Here is a 14,894-nt window from a genome sequence, read left to right as displayed (position 1 = left end):
ACAGTACTTAGAATTTACCATCATTCTGCTACACAAATACCTTAACCACTTTTATCCTTCATACTGCAGAAAAAACCTATTACCAAAGAATGCCTGGAGGTGCACCCCAGCCTCTTGTTGGACACACCACTTTGAAGAAACCAACCTTCTGTAATTGTTCCCGCACCGCAAGATTCAGTCAGTCCATATCCCTGACCAACGGGACAGCAGAAACAGATATTCATGAATCGCTGTGTGGTTGCAGAGAGTGGAGCACCTCCACATAACAGAAGCCGAATATTTCCGCCTAGCAAGCCTCGGACTTTTCGGAAAATAAACCTTAAAAAAAAAATAATCAGAGAATTTGAAGCTGAATGGCATTCTCCAAGTCATTCAGACTAATCTCCCAATTCTGAAATGTGAGCTTCTGAGAGTCAGGCTCACCCAAGGCTACAAGCCAATTCAAGAGATTCTCTCACCCACTACTTAAACCTTAACTTTTTTTTTTAAGTTTGGCCAAGTAAAGAAAGTAGCATTTTCTCTTAACTTTTCGAGTTAATATTTGAATTCAAAATCGTAAGGTTTAATTTTATACAGTAATGACAAACTCATGTTTATGGCCAGAGCAATTAGTTTTATATTATATAATAATACACATATTAAGGGGCGCCTGGATGGTCAGTTAGTTAAGCGTCTGCCTTTGGCTCAGGTCATGATCCCAGGGTCATGGGATCGAGCCCCATGTCAGGCTCACTGCTTAGCAGGAGCCTGCTTTTCCCTCTCCCCCAACTTGTGCTCTCTCTCGCTATCTCTGTCACTATCTGGCTCTCTAATAAATAAAAACTTTTTAAAAATACACATATTAATACTGAATAATCCTGTTGTATCTTCATAAAATTTAGCATTAAAAGCAAAGCATTTTTTTTGCTTTTGCTTACTTCTTTGGGAATGTGTACGTATTGGGGGCACCTGCGTGGCTCAGTCAGTTAAGCATCTGACTCTTGGTTTTGACTCAGGTCATGATCTCAAAGGCATGAGACTGTGAACTCGGCCCCATATCAGGCTCAGCACTCAGAGTGGAGTCCGCTTAGATTCTCATTCTCCCTCCCTCTTTACCCCTCCCTCTGCATGCACCCACACTCTAAGTATTTTTTGAAAAAGAAATGGGTACATATTTGTACAATCTCTTTAAAATTTCACTGGTTTCTGAAGTGTTTATTGTTTTAGAATGTCTGCTAAATTAAAAAAGGAAAACAATTCAAACATCTAATTAAAATGTTTCTGAAAAAAAAAGAAAAAAAATGTTTCTGAAAATACACTAAAAAAAAAACCTCCCTATTAATCATCTTTTTTTTTTAATATTTTATTTATATATTTGACAGAGATCACAAGCAGGCAGAAGGGCAGGCAGAGAGAGAGAAAGGGAAGCAGGCTCCCCACTGAGCAGAAGCCCAAAGTGGGGCTCAATCCCAGGACCCTGGGATCATGACCTGAGCCGAAGACAGAGGCTTGAACCCACTGAGCCATCCAGGCACCATGCTTAATTAATAATCTTTATCAAAAAGGGGAAAGCGCAGGGTTTTTTTTAAATAACTCTGAAAAAGAAGACCAAGTAGCAATCATTTTTATATCTCACTCAGAAGTTAATTAAAATAAGTCAAAAAAATATAGTTTCAAATAATGTAGAGCATGTATAAACTACATTAGTACTGCCATAAAAAGGGGCACCTGGGTGGCTCAGTTGATTAAATGACTGTCTTCAGGCTCAGGTCATGATCCTGGAGTCTCAGGCCTGAGTCCCACATCAGGCTCCCTGCTCAGCAGGGAGTCTGCTTCTCCCTCTGACCCTCCCCCCTCTCATGCTCTCTCTCTCAAATAAATAAAATCTTTTTAAAAATTCCCATTAAAACAAATAAAAAGTCATTATTATTTAATTTCTAAATTATTTTATAACTAAATATACTCACTCAGCACTACAAAAACAAAAAATAACAGTCTGTGGTAAAACCTATTGTGTAACAGTTTAAACGCAAAACATTTACTTCTATTTGGTTGCCATTTTATATTCATAGTGAAATTAATTTAAAAACAAACACTATTTCTCAAAGTAACTAAAATTACATACGTGTCCACAGAAAATAAAAGCACACTATTAAATATAATAAAACTGTAAGTGAAACATTTTTTCAAACACTGCAATCTATTTTAATTGCTCATATTCTTATGCAAGGTGAATTTTTAGAGTCCCTTTGACTTTCTAAAACCAAATTATTTCTTATAACTATCTCAATTACCTAGTCTAATAATATGAACAAAATGGTTATGTGACACCAAAGAGAGAAGGAGTCCACTGACCTGTCACACAGTGGAGTACCATGGCCTTTGGAAATCTGTTCCATTTTGTAATTGTATGCCAGAATAAACAGATTACGTTGGAAACTACTCATTTCATTCACTTTATTCATGACGTTTTTGTAGATCCGATCCATGATTTCCTAGATGTATAAAAATGAGTTAATAAAGTCAATAATGTTATCAGCTGCCTTACATATTATATCTTAACATCAGATAAATATTTCTATCAGTATTGAGGCATTTTAGAAGATATATCAGGAACAAATTTTTAAAATAGAGCCACAACTAGTTTAAAAATGAGGTTTCTGTAAAAATAATTTTTCAAAGGACAAATATACCTAGATGTTCATGGGGGTGAAGACAAAAAGAAATAAAAGCCTTAGGTCAGTAACACAATCAGTACTGATTTTTTACATGGCTTTGCGTATCTTATTTATTTTGGAAAACTAAGCTTACTACATAAATGAGCAACCATTAAATAAACAACTATATGAAATGGTTTTTAAATTCTCATAACCTGGGGTGCCTGAGTGGCTCAGTGGGTTAAGCCTCTGCCTTCAGCTTAGGTCATTATCTCCGGGTCCTGGATTGAGCCCCGCATTGGGCTCTCTGCTCGGCAGGGAGCTTGCTTCGCCCTCTCTCTGCCTGCCTCTAGGTCTACTTGTAATCTCTTTGCCAAATAAGCAAATAAAATCTTTAAAATTCTCAAAACCCTATAAAAATACAGAGAGCCACATTCTTTGCTCACAAAAGGACCACAGGGTTATTTTGGTTGGTTGGTTGTCTTTTAATGCTACACTCAGAAATGTTCCCTTCTCTGCACTGCATTTTGCTTGTGAGCCCTATGACTTGAAATGGTTTTCCCTCTATAATTTTAAATTGAATTTAATTTTACATGAACTAAAAGTTTACATGAACTAAAAAGTAAAATACTACACTAAGGAAACTATACACCCACAGAAACTATCAAACTATTGGTCTTTTATAGTTGGAGTAACTATGTAACTCTGCTTGGACTGGAGTACTCAGGTACTCCAGTACCTATGTAACGATGCCCAACACTTTCAAACAAAATCAGGAGTCACATAAGACTTAAAATTCAGGAGACAGAAAATTGTTCCCATCCCACTTCTACTCAACCAGGCCCCTGCCCATGCCAGGTACATTAGGCTACACAGTGCTTCTCAGGTAATTGAGAGGCACACTAAATTCTCTTGTCACTTTTTTTGGTGACTAGGCCTGGGGACTCAGGAGGTAATGGCACAATTTGTTTAGAGGAGGAGGAAGTGGTATCAAACCTTCCACCCTACCTCCTGCCGGGCTTCAGGTTTCTACTAATATCAAACATATCATGAAAATGATCTGAATAAGAAGCGACTTAGGGAAAGAACCCGATGATGTCATAGGGAAGCTGAAACCACATTCAGTCAATTTTAAAAATAGATAAAGCTAAAAAAGAAAAAAAATAAAGACAATGAATCCAATAGAGCATTAAGGCAATATAATCAATAAGGAATAAATTCTACATTAACCACCTTGTCAACAGTTATCTTTTAGCCTAGCATTTAGGTTGTGTAGCAGATGACACATCTTTAGTACTCAACATTAATTAATGGTCAATTCTTACCGGAACAGCTGCCATCAGTGTTGGTTTCAACATGGTTGTATCCCCTTTGCTTCCTTTTTTTATTTTTGAGGACTAGAGAGAGAAAAAGTGATTCATATAAACTATTCCTTATCTCAGAAATTTGTTGGAATTCTTAGACCAAAAAGTGTATTATAAATTCATCATTATTTACTTATTGTAAAAACAAAAAAAAATTAAAAATAATTATTTTAAATGATTAACTGCCATCCTTACAATATGTTGTCATACGAATATAGAAAAATGTGTTAAAAAATTATAATTTTCTGGGCGCCTGGGTAGCTCAATGGGTTAAGCTGCTGCCTTCTGCTCAGGTCATGATCTCAGGGTCCTGGGATCAAGTCCCGCATCTGGCTCTCTGCTCAGCAGGGGGTCTGCTTCCCTTCCTCTCTCTCTGCCTGCCTCTCTGCCTACTTGTGATCTCTCTCTGTCAAATAAATAAATAAAATCTTTAAAAAAAATTATAATTTTCTTAGTATCTGAAGTCACAGACATTTAACTTACCTGATCTGCTAAAGTCTGTGGTGAAGAGTAGCCAATGCGGCATCCGTGAGAAAGGCAGACAAGCTCAGCACTTAATTCTAAAACATGGGCCAGAGGCAGATATCCAATATAAACGTCTTCCTCTCTAAAAGAAAAGGGAGATGTAAAAGCAACTGTCAGGAGTGATCTCTGCTGGAAGATACTGCAAAGCAAGCCCACCCACATGGAGAGAGGGAAGGAGATCGAGAGAGCACACGTGCACATGCATGTATGGGGGAAGGAGGGGGAGGCAGACAGATGCTGGGGGGAGAAGTGGTGACAAGTACAGTTCAACCTAAAGCCCAGGAGGCAGACATGAAGGAAGAGTCCATCTCCAGGGCCACTTGAAGACGCTCACTAATTACAAGTGTTATAGGAACAACATGCAGAAGACAGAAGAAACAGGGGCTGAGGGGCCAAAACATGAAGGGTTCTTCTACATAACAGAGGAAATCATCCAAAGAGAAGTGGTCTTTAAAAGGTAGAGGGGCTGAGTGCCTGGGTGGCTCAGTGGGTTAAAGCCTCTGCCTTCGGCTCAGGTCATGATCTCAGGGTCCTAGGATCGAGCCCCGCATCGGGCTCCCTGCTCAGCAGGGAGCCTGCTTCCTCCTCTTTCTGCCTGCCTCTCTGCCCACCTGTGATCTCTGTCTGTCAAATAAATAAAAAATCTTTAAAATAAAAAAACAAAATAAAGCTGGGGGGGGGGGGGCTCCCAAATAAAAAGTTCCAACAGAATCCAAAACTGCTGGCCACAAATTTTACAACAAAGATTCCTGTTTGGAAAGTTACTTAGAAATAATAAATTATACTGTATGTAAGAAAATGTGTATGTCTGTATGTATTTCAAGAACTGCCCCCACCCCAAAAAATATGAAGGGCAAAGACTAACCCAGGAAACTACTGCTTTTAATTTTTTCTGAAAACTTATCCATTCATAAGAGAAATCTCTCCATCCCTAAATTAAGTTCCACAGTAACCTGTGAGTATAATTTCTGTTCTTAAGGGCATCAGAGGGCGCCTGGGTGGCTCAGTGGGTTAAGCCTCTGCCTTTAGCTCAGGTCATGATCTCAGTGTCCTGGGATCAAGTCCCGCATCGGGCTCTCTGCTTGGCAGAGAGCCTGCTTCCTCCTCCTTTCTCTCTCTGCCTGCCTCTCTGCCTTCTTGTGATCTCTGTCAAATAAATAAATAAAATCTTAAAAAAAAAAAAAAAAGAAATACCCCAGCACTCCCACCACACCATATCAGTCATCAATACGGACTCCTCTACTACTTGTCATGATCCCATCTGGCTTCCCCCTCAGTCTCTTCCCTACAGTATGCCTACCCTGCCACCGTGGCAGCGGGAATTGGCCTTAAAAATAAGAGAATGAATAAAGCTCGGTAAATACTGGAACAGATGAAGTTATTTGTTCACCTGAATTATAACATGTTTAGGTATAAAAATGACTACAGGGGAGCCTAGGTGGCTCAGTCAGTTAAACGTCTGCCTTCAGCTCAGGTCATGATCCCAGGGTTCTAGGATTGAGTCCCATGATGGGCTCCCTGCTCAGCAGGGAGTCTGCTTCTCTCCTGCCTGCCATTCCCCCTGCTTGTGCTTGCTCTGTTTTTCTCTCCCTCCCTCTGTGTGTCGAATAAATAAATAAAATCCTTAAAAAAAAAGACTAGCAGCAATACTATCAACTGATTATTTAAATTAAGGAATTTAAGTCAGATCAAGTTTACACTTTTGAAGTAAAAAAGTATTGATATATAAATGATATATACATTATATAATGATATATAAAACTATATATTAAACCTTACAACAGTAACTATTTTGTAATTAATTTTAAAGTCGCTCTGATTTTTTTTTTGGAGGAACTGCTTACTGCCAACAGACTCCGAAAGACTAATTTAGCCACATACCACTAAATGGCACAAACCACGTTACTGTAACAACCAGCATCAACAAGGGACGACTTCATATGCATCGACCGTGTGACATACCCCAGTCGTGGAATCCTTTCCGCCATCCCAGTTATACCAGCAATAATGTTACTGTGGGAGATCATGACTCCCTTCGGAAGTCCTGTGGATCCACTTGTATACATGATTACTGCAATATCTAAGGGCCCTGGTTTGCTAAGAGGTTTGTTTTCTGCATTGGAGAAAAAAAAAAACACTTCTGAGAAATGCAGTCATAACACCCATTTTTTTCATAATCATGTTTAATAACTCAATTTGACAACCATGAATTATATTCATTCAGAGGTCAACGAAACAGATGAAGTTCCCACACATAAGAGACGTATATTCTACTGAGATAAACAAACCATAAATCTATAATGTAGTAGGAGACAGGAAGAAAAATAAAGACAAGGGGAGATGACAGTAGAAGTATTTAGATGGAAAAGTCAAGAAATGCTTTTCTGGCACGTTGGTGTTTTAGTGAAGACCTGGATACAGTGAGGAAGGGAGCCATGGAAACCCTAGAACTGGGAGACTGACTCAAATAGTAAATAAGTGAGAGCAAAGGCTTTGACGTAGGAACCAGGACCGTATCTGGCAAAGCCTTCAAGGCCACGCTAAAGACTTTGGATTTCACGTGGAGTAGAAAGCAATGTTGTTTTGAATAGGGGCTTGTCATCACCAGCGACAAGGGTCACTTTGGTTGCCTAACTTGGGGAAGAAAGGCAACAGGGAAACAAATGGCTATTCCAACAATTTCACCATGAAGGAAGTGTGGTTGGGCTAGGGTACCCAGACACTTGTTAACAACTGTTCTCCGCCTCATGGTGGTGAAGTGGACTTGGCTACAGTCTGAATCCTGGATTCAAAGACAGTGTCCTCCACCTGCACAAACCTAAGGGCAGCAGCCCACATCCTGGAGGTGACACAGCAGGAAGGCAAAGCGAAGCGGGTCATGGGTGGCACCCCCTGAATTAATCTTAGACCGCCTCTAAGTGTGGACTTCTTAAATAAGTGGCAGAAACAATTTTAAATGTATTGCTGAGTGAACCTTCCTTTCCTACAGGCACAGATCTATTTCATGACACCGCGTTATCTTCATTCCAGTCCTTACTTTCTAGCCGGCCGTTCACTCCTCCATCCCACGCAATTCCCCACCACATCCTAGCAACTGCTCTGGGGTGGGCCTCCCGCAATGCCTGTGTCATCCGTTCCTCCAGGGCACCTGCTCCTGCCGCCGACGCCTGCCTCCAAGAGAGGCTCCTTCATGTGCCCTCATGACACACTGCACACCTCCCTCCTTCCTCTGACCCACCCTCAGTTGCTTTGGGAGACATGGCTTTCTGTGGGTGACCTCACCTTCTATACTTATAACCCAACTTCTAGCTTCTAAATCTCTAACTCCAAACTTACCTCCAGAGTACATGCCACTCCCCACTAAATATCCGTGTCTGAATGTCCCCTAGCACTTAAATGTCCAATGGTAATGTCAGCAAAACCCCATTCCCAAGCTGAGTGCTTACATCTAATTTATCACTGAGTTTGAGTTTCCAACTATAAAGGAAATATCGTCCCAGCATCCCAGCAGCTTTTAGGATATTCCTTGATACCCATACGCTTTCTAACACTTTGAGACTTATCTGAGAGTAGGAACTTCCAGCATCACCATGCCCAATGTTCAGGCGCATTATAAAAAGATGCTCCCTCTGGAAAAAGGCAGAGTTGGAGCAGGGAACGAAGGAGGGGATCCAGGTCTAGCCACTCCAGCTATTTGTACATAATTACAGATGATCCACATAGGACTAGTTTAATGGCACTGTTTAGAAAACTAACTTCAAACCACTGAAAACTATCTCAAAAGAGAAACGGGAAACCTGTATAATGTTCTCCCTTTAGAACAATAAACTAATGTGTGTATTCTTCCTTAAACACTACTTTGAAAGGAGAGAAAAGTATAGCTAGAGTGACCTTACTTCCCCCAAGTGATGGGTCTAGAAAATTATTTGTTCCTGATCTGACTTCAGGATCTGGAACCACTCCAGAGAACACGGTCACTGCAAAATGACCAAAAGAACTGGGAAGGTGCGCCATACCTGTGCTGGCCTTGGCTCCCAGAGCCTGCACCGCAGCCATCGTGTGAACAATGACGCCCTTGGGAAACTCGGACCACGTTGGTGGCTTACCATCCACAGTGATGATATGCCTCAGGCGTGGGACTAACGAAACTATATCCTGGAAAAACATAAGCACTTAGTATGCTCTTCGCTGCTGTTCCTCAGGAAACAACTTAGCAAACAGTCTGGGACACAAGAAAAGTAGTTTACCTTAATCTGTGAATTACTAATTTCTCACCTTCAAAAAAAAGGTTAGGGGGTACGCTGGTATGAACAGCACTCTTTTCAATGGAGAAACTGGTCTGACATTTCCAACAGCTATTTTATAGCATTAGATTTACTGTGTATGCCCCTGTTCTTAGGTAAAATCTTAATCAGCAATGTCACTTCCTTACAAAATAGGCATATAAACATAGGCCTCCTGAAATACAGAGTAACCACAAGTCCTAGGTTTTTATGAGGCTCATAAAGATATGTGGGAAGGGGGGAGGGAACTCACAAATCTGGGTATTAAAAAACCCAGCAGATATTACTGTTTTTACTGGAAGTCATCTAGACACTTTCAAAACTTCTTTCTCCAACAGTTTATCACAGAAGTCTCTTTCTTCCCTTTAAAAAATCCTAAAAATTCAAAATTACTCAATGCTTCAGAAATAAATGATTACTTTAGAAACAACCCTTAAAAATTATAAATTTACTGAAAACAGACTAGAAAACAAATGAGCGTAATAAAGAAAAAAGGTAATTCCTTCACCTTGGATACCATGTTAATGATCTGTAACTCTGCACTACTTATACATAAATATGTATGAAATCTACTTTTTCTTTTCTAAAGGCAAGGAAGAAAGTAAGGTATTCCTAAAAGTTTACAAAAATATTCAGGATTTTAAAGATCATAAAAGTATCAGTATTAGAGCTCATGACAATGAGAATGCTTAAGTGCTGGACAGTTATAAAGTAACCACAATCCTCACCTTCAACTTTGTTTGCAAGAGTTCTTTACTGGTAATGATATTGGTCACTTCTGTTTCGTTTAATCCATGAACAATAGCTGGGCCTCCTAGAGTAGCATACAAGGTAACAACTACAGGGAAAAGAAGGGCAAAGTCATGTATTTGCACATTTCATGAAAGTGCTACATGTGAAGTCTCTGGAAGTAGTCAGGAATTCTAATGGTATACTGAACACTAAATTGTCAGATCCACAGTTTATTATGTAACTGTGCTATTAGCTAAATTATTTCAATATGCTAATAAATATGTCCACTCATCCTTTCTTACTTCCTTCAAGATTTCCAATATCTTTTATTATGTAACTGTGCTATGATTAGCTAAATTATTTCAATATACTAATAAATATTATGCCCACTCACTTACCCTCATCTACTTCCTTCAAGATTTCCAACATTTTAAAACAAAAATTTTACATTTTATTTCACCTACAGACATTACTCTGAGAGGATGCCACAATGGAAAGAATTATTTCTGACTCCTAAAATGTCAAGCCTTAGTTGTTAAATACTCAGTACTAAAATATGAAAAAGAATAATAATGTAGATAAAGATAATGTACTGAGTATCAGGTTGAAGGTGTTACGGGTTAAGAAAGTAACATCAAGAGGTGGCAGTACTGCTTATTCTAGTAGAAAACTTGAGAGAAACACATTCTTAGTCATACTGAAATTTAATCATCATCATGTGGACTTTTATTTACTTGCTGCCTAGCTCACAGAAGTCAGACTTAAAGTGACTTTAAGAGGTAATTATTTTGAAGCTTCCCAAAAAATGCAAGCTATAAACCCAAGTCTATGAAAACAAAACAGTTTGTCGGTTTAAAAAACCAGTGGAGACATTTACAGCAAGAAATCTGATAAAAATAGCTCTTCTGTTCCATCTGAAAGGTAAGACAATGTCCATAATTAACATCCCATTATGGCACCAAGATCTGTGAAGTAAACTTCAGAACTACCTCAAAGTCTGGGGGCATCTGGATTGCCACTTAAACCACGGTATAAAAAATCCCCAGTCATTTCACCTGGCTCATGGCTCCGAGTAGTGCAGTTTTAGAGGTCAACTGCTACTACCAAGAGAAGAGGGGACAAAGTGACACTAACTTCACAAGAGGATTCCTGAGAGAACCAGCAGCATAATCAAGGACCCATAGGCCTGGTCAGCAAGGCCCCACGGCCCCTATTAACAGGCCTACACGAACTACACAATTTGTTCCAAAGTAGACCTAGAAGTTGTAACAGAACGGTCCCCTGATTAGATGCAAGGTGGTAATTAACTTCAGAATCTTAATTTCTAGATAGTGAAATATTTATAACAACATCCTCTCTCCCACACAGATCAGAAAGCCCACGTACGCTGAAAATTATACATAAAGCACGCCTGCGCAGCAATCATCCATTCGGCTCTGGTTTCACAGAAGATGGCGATGTTGGTCTTTGGTTTCTGACCCAACATCTGTAAACCATTTCCAAAATTAAAAGCTCTAATGAAGACATCTTCATAGGACAGCCAATTATAGTTTCCAAGAATAACCTGATAAAATAAACACAAAACATACAAATACCTTTTAATATAACCAAAATATTACTTCCTAGGAAGAAGCCAAGATTTGTTCCAAATTTAATGACAAACCAGTTATGTTTGCATGTCACTTAACTATTTTTTCTAACGCAAAGCTAGAAAGTAAATTTCAAATTAAAAACTTCTGAAAATTAGTTTTGTTTTTATATTTCCTATGACCAATCTTATGCTAAATCTTTTATTGTGGGGGGGGGGGTCTTCAGAGTTTGATAGGATTTTAAAGGTTAGCTTTTTTGTCAAAAGCTTATATATCAATAATTCATTTATACATCATTTAAACAATTTAGATGTTAGCTTAAAATTTAGCCTAGTACCAAGTATTGATACCAAAAATTTACTTTCCCCCCTACTTATGAATTCCCAGATTTCAATATCAATATGATTTATGAACAGAAACTGGCTAGACCCAAGATAACAGACATATTTATGGCTGTTCAATGTGAATGGTTCTCTTCTGTACTGAACTCTAAACAAGTCTCTGTTTATGCAGCCTCCAGGACTAGTTTCAATATTCAAAGTCTTTCTGTTGAAGCCTTAAATGCCCACTGACACCACTGGGCTTTCAACATTTCATTTGTGCTTACCATAAGTAAAGGTAACATTAAGTGTTCATTAGTTATAATCCTCTTTAAAAACTGGCTAGCTTACTTTTCTTTAAGACTTTCTCCAACTGAGACCATAAATCCCCAATTACATACAGACTGCATTAAAAGCTCCTCACGCGCTCTCGCTCGCGCGCTCGCTCTCTCTCTCTCTATATATATAATTTCCAAACATGGCTGTTTCACTCATATGTCTCATATACCTTAACCAAATTCATTTCCAAAAAAGCATCCAACATTTCAGAGAGCTCTACAAATAAGAGATTGGATAAAATTGTGGCAGAGGCGAGTGGAGGGGGGGGGGTGGGGAGCAGGCAGAGAGGATATATACTGCCCTCTAGTGTCCTATTCCATAATGGACTTAGGGAATAAAGTCTGTCTTTGATGGATAAGGCAATTGGATTTAAAGTATTTATTTAAATTCACAAGTACCAAACTCTCACCCTGCTCTGCACCCCCATGAAATGCTCGGCACGGGGAGCTCCAGTAACTTCAAAAGAAGCTCTGTGAGGGTGAGAAGACAGATGAGAACTTGACCAAAATGTGCATGAACTGGATTATAATTAAGAATTTTATACTCCAAAGATCAGCATGAACTACCTCTTAAGATTCTACAACCTAAATGATGAGCTTTGTAAGTTTCAGAGAATGTATATACTCTGGAAGGTATTATCTACATAATCCAAATCTTTAAACCCATATAATAGGGCCACCACTGACAAAGAAATCAAATCACAGGGCACCTGGGTGGCTCAGAGGGTTAAGCTTCTGCCTTCGGCTCGGGTCATGACCCCAGGGTCCTGGGATCGAGCCCCGCATCGGGCTCTCTGCTCAGCAGGGAGCCTGCTTCCTCCTCTTTCTGCCTGCCTCTCTGTGTACTTGTGATCTCTGTCCAATGAATAAATAAAATATTTAAAAAAAAAAAAAAAGAAAGAAATCAAATCACGAGTTTAATTCAAATGTAACTAAAGGGAATTTCACTTAATTCTTCAAACCACTGAATCTCCTAGTAGTGATCTTTCCCATAAGGATTACATTTCAAGGCCTCTACCTATCCCCTAATTTTTACTTTTGCTGGAAAAAAATCCCAATTCTAACTCTATCCCCCATGGTTAGCTTAAACCTAAGATTAAACTCATTTATTTAGGGACGCCTGGGTGGCTCAGTTGGTTAAGCAGCTGCCTTCGGCTCAGGTCATGATCCCAGCGTCCTGGGATCGAGTCCCACATCGGGCTCCTTGCTCCGCAGGGAGCCTGCTTCTCCCTCTGACTCTGCCTTCCACTCTGTCTGCCTGTGCTCGCTCTCACTCTCTCTCTCTTACAAATAAATAAATAAAATCTTTAAAAAAAAAAAAAAAACTCATTTATTTATTCCCTGTCCATACGGCTGAAGAACACCCAACTTCATTCTATCCAAGATCATAGATCTCACCACCCAGGAATCCAATAAGGACTCCCCGATCTACTCATTTTCTCACCCTCTGAAATGGCTACTTGAAACCTTCTCTCTACTCAAATATCCTCTACCCCCAGTCCAGGTGATAAAGTGATAATACTGTCTCAAACATCACTGAGAAATTAGAAATTCAACAGAAATGCCCTTATCTTCTTAGCTCCAAGTTCAATAACCTACACACATCTGTACTCCTATGCTTCACAGTCCCCCCCCTTATGGTATTATAATGGTTGAAGTGTACCTAACAAAAGCCAAACTTAGAAGAACTTTACTTCAAAGCACTTCCCAAATTTCTATCTCCAGACACCTCTACTTCCACACTCAAGTTCAAAAACCTGTGCTGGCCTACAAAGCCCTAACAGACCTAGCCATGCCAGTGTCTCTGTGCTCCCATCAAATCCTCTTCCCCAGACTTACCACCCCTAACTCATGACTTCCTGTAAATACAACTTTGTCCTTTCTGTCCTTCAAACAGGTTGGGCCAAGGCAGGAACTAGAATGAGGTAAGAGAGGTACCACGGGCACAAAATTTAGAGAAGTACTCACTCTCAGGATTTCAGTACTTTCTTCAACTTTGTACCTCAAGTGCCTCACCCAACTGGGTTTATTCCAGTTTTAGAGCCAGTGGGCACACACCTTGTCCCACAGTATGGAAGGTTCATTACCCAGATCTTCACAAAGTTGACTCCCCTGCTGTGGGCATCCACTTTAGCCATAACCTACCAAGAGAGGCTACCCCTAATCTCCAAACATCTTTATGTCTTCATACTAGTTATTTCATCTGTTAACTTATTACTGTCTCTCTTCCTCCCATACAAATATAAGACCCATGAGAAGAGTAACTTCTGTGTCCTATTCATTACTGTCTCCCTAGTGCCGAGAACAAAGCACCTAGCATAAAGTCAGCACTCAGTAATTATTTGCTATACACATGGAATGAACAGTGTAATTAAACACCATTTCAATTTACTTTGGGCCCTGAGAGAGTCTTCTGACCCCTTTTTCCTCCAGGAGCCTCATTTTTTTTTTAAAAAGACTGCTCTAAAAAAAAAAAAAAAAAAAAAAAAAACCGTATCCATTTAATCTTTTAACCTCTAGAACTACTTCTTTTCTGGTCTCTCCATTCCACTGCACACATCCCTTGCCTACTACCTCTTAAATATTCTTGCTCATGAGACACAAGTATGTTCAATTTTTCCAACTCTGAGTGAGGCAAGGGAATGACTCGAGTGGCTATTGGAAATGATGACCAACCATGGCACCCCTGAGCAGATTCCTCATTTGCAGAGGTAGGGGGAGAGTTAAGACTGGCCCTATGATTGATCACTTCCCTGTCTCATATTTAATTGCTTGTATTTTTAGTCTAGGACAGGTGTGACAATCACATGGCTAAACATCAATGTTACCACTCCGCCCACCAGTGCCCCAGAGGAACTTAATCATTTACTTTGTTCAGGAACAGATGAATTTAGATGCTTTGATGATGCTAATGATGAGGGCCTCTTACCTCAGAAGATAAACTATAAAAATAAAACCGAGATAACATAAAGAACATTCTGTAAAATGAAAGCAAACAAATATTTCACCATTCAGGAACCTGAAGAATGAGAATTAATAACGATCAAGTTTTCAGGTAGCTGAGGTATTAAACAGTGCAAAAACGAGGCCTTTCTTTTCTTGGAGCC

At 39.5% G+C, this 14,894-nt stretch overlaps 1 protein-coding gene across 3 annotated transcripts in view; it reads right to left on the bottom strand.

Annotated features, from left to right (window-relative positions):
• ACSL3 (acyl-CoA synthetase long chain family member 3) overlaps positions 1–14,894 on the bottom strand; it is a 64,956-nt gene that overhangs the window by 10,214 nt on the left and 39,848 nt on the right. For all 3 annotated transcript variants that reach the window (XM_059393584.1, XM_059393585.1, XM_059393583.1), the window contains 8 exons: positions 10,927–11,104; positions 9,537–9,646; positions 8,542–8,680; positions 6,488–6,638; positions 4,484–4,607; positions 3,962–4,033; positions 2,335–2,474; positions 146–318 (listed from right to left, as the gene is read on the bottom strand). In XM_059393584.1, the coding sequence (XP_059249567.1) occupies positions 146–318; positions 2,335–2,474; positions 3,962–4,033; positions 4,484–4,607; positions 6,488–6,638; positions 8,542–8,680; positions 9,537–9,646; positions 10,927–11,104 (1,087 nt within the window). The remainder of the gene's footprint in view (positions 1–145; positions 319–2,334; positions 2,475–3,961; positions 4,034–4,483; positions 4,608–6,487; positions 6,639–8,541; positions 8,681–9,536; positions 9,647–10,926; positions 11,105–14,894) is intronic.

The sequence above is a fragment of the Mustela nigripes genome, chromosome 3 (assembly GCF_022355385.1).
Source record: "Mustela nigripes isolate SB6536 chromosome 3, MUSNIG.SB6536, whole genome shotgun sequence".
NCBI lineage: Eukaryota > Metazoa > Chordata > Mammalia > Carnivora > Mustelidae > Mustela > Mustela nigripes.
Note: the sequence above shows the minus strand (reverse complement) of the source record. Positions and strands in the feature narration are given on the sequence as shown.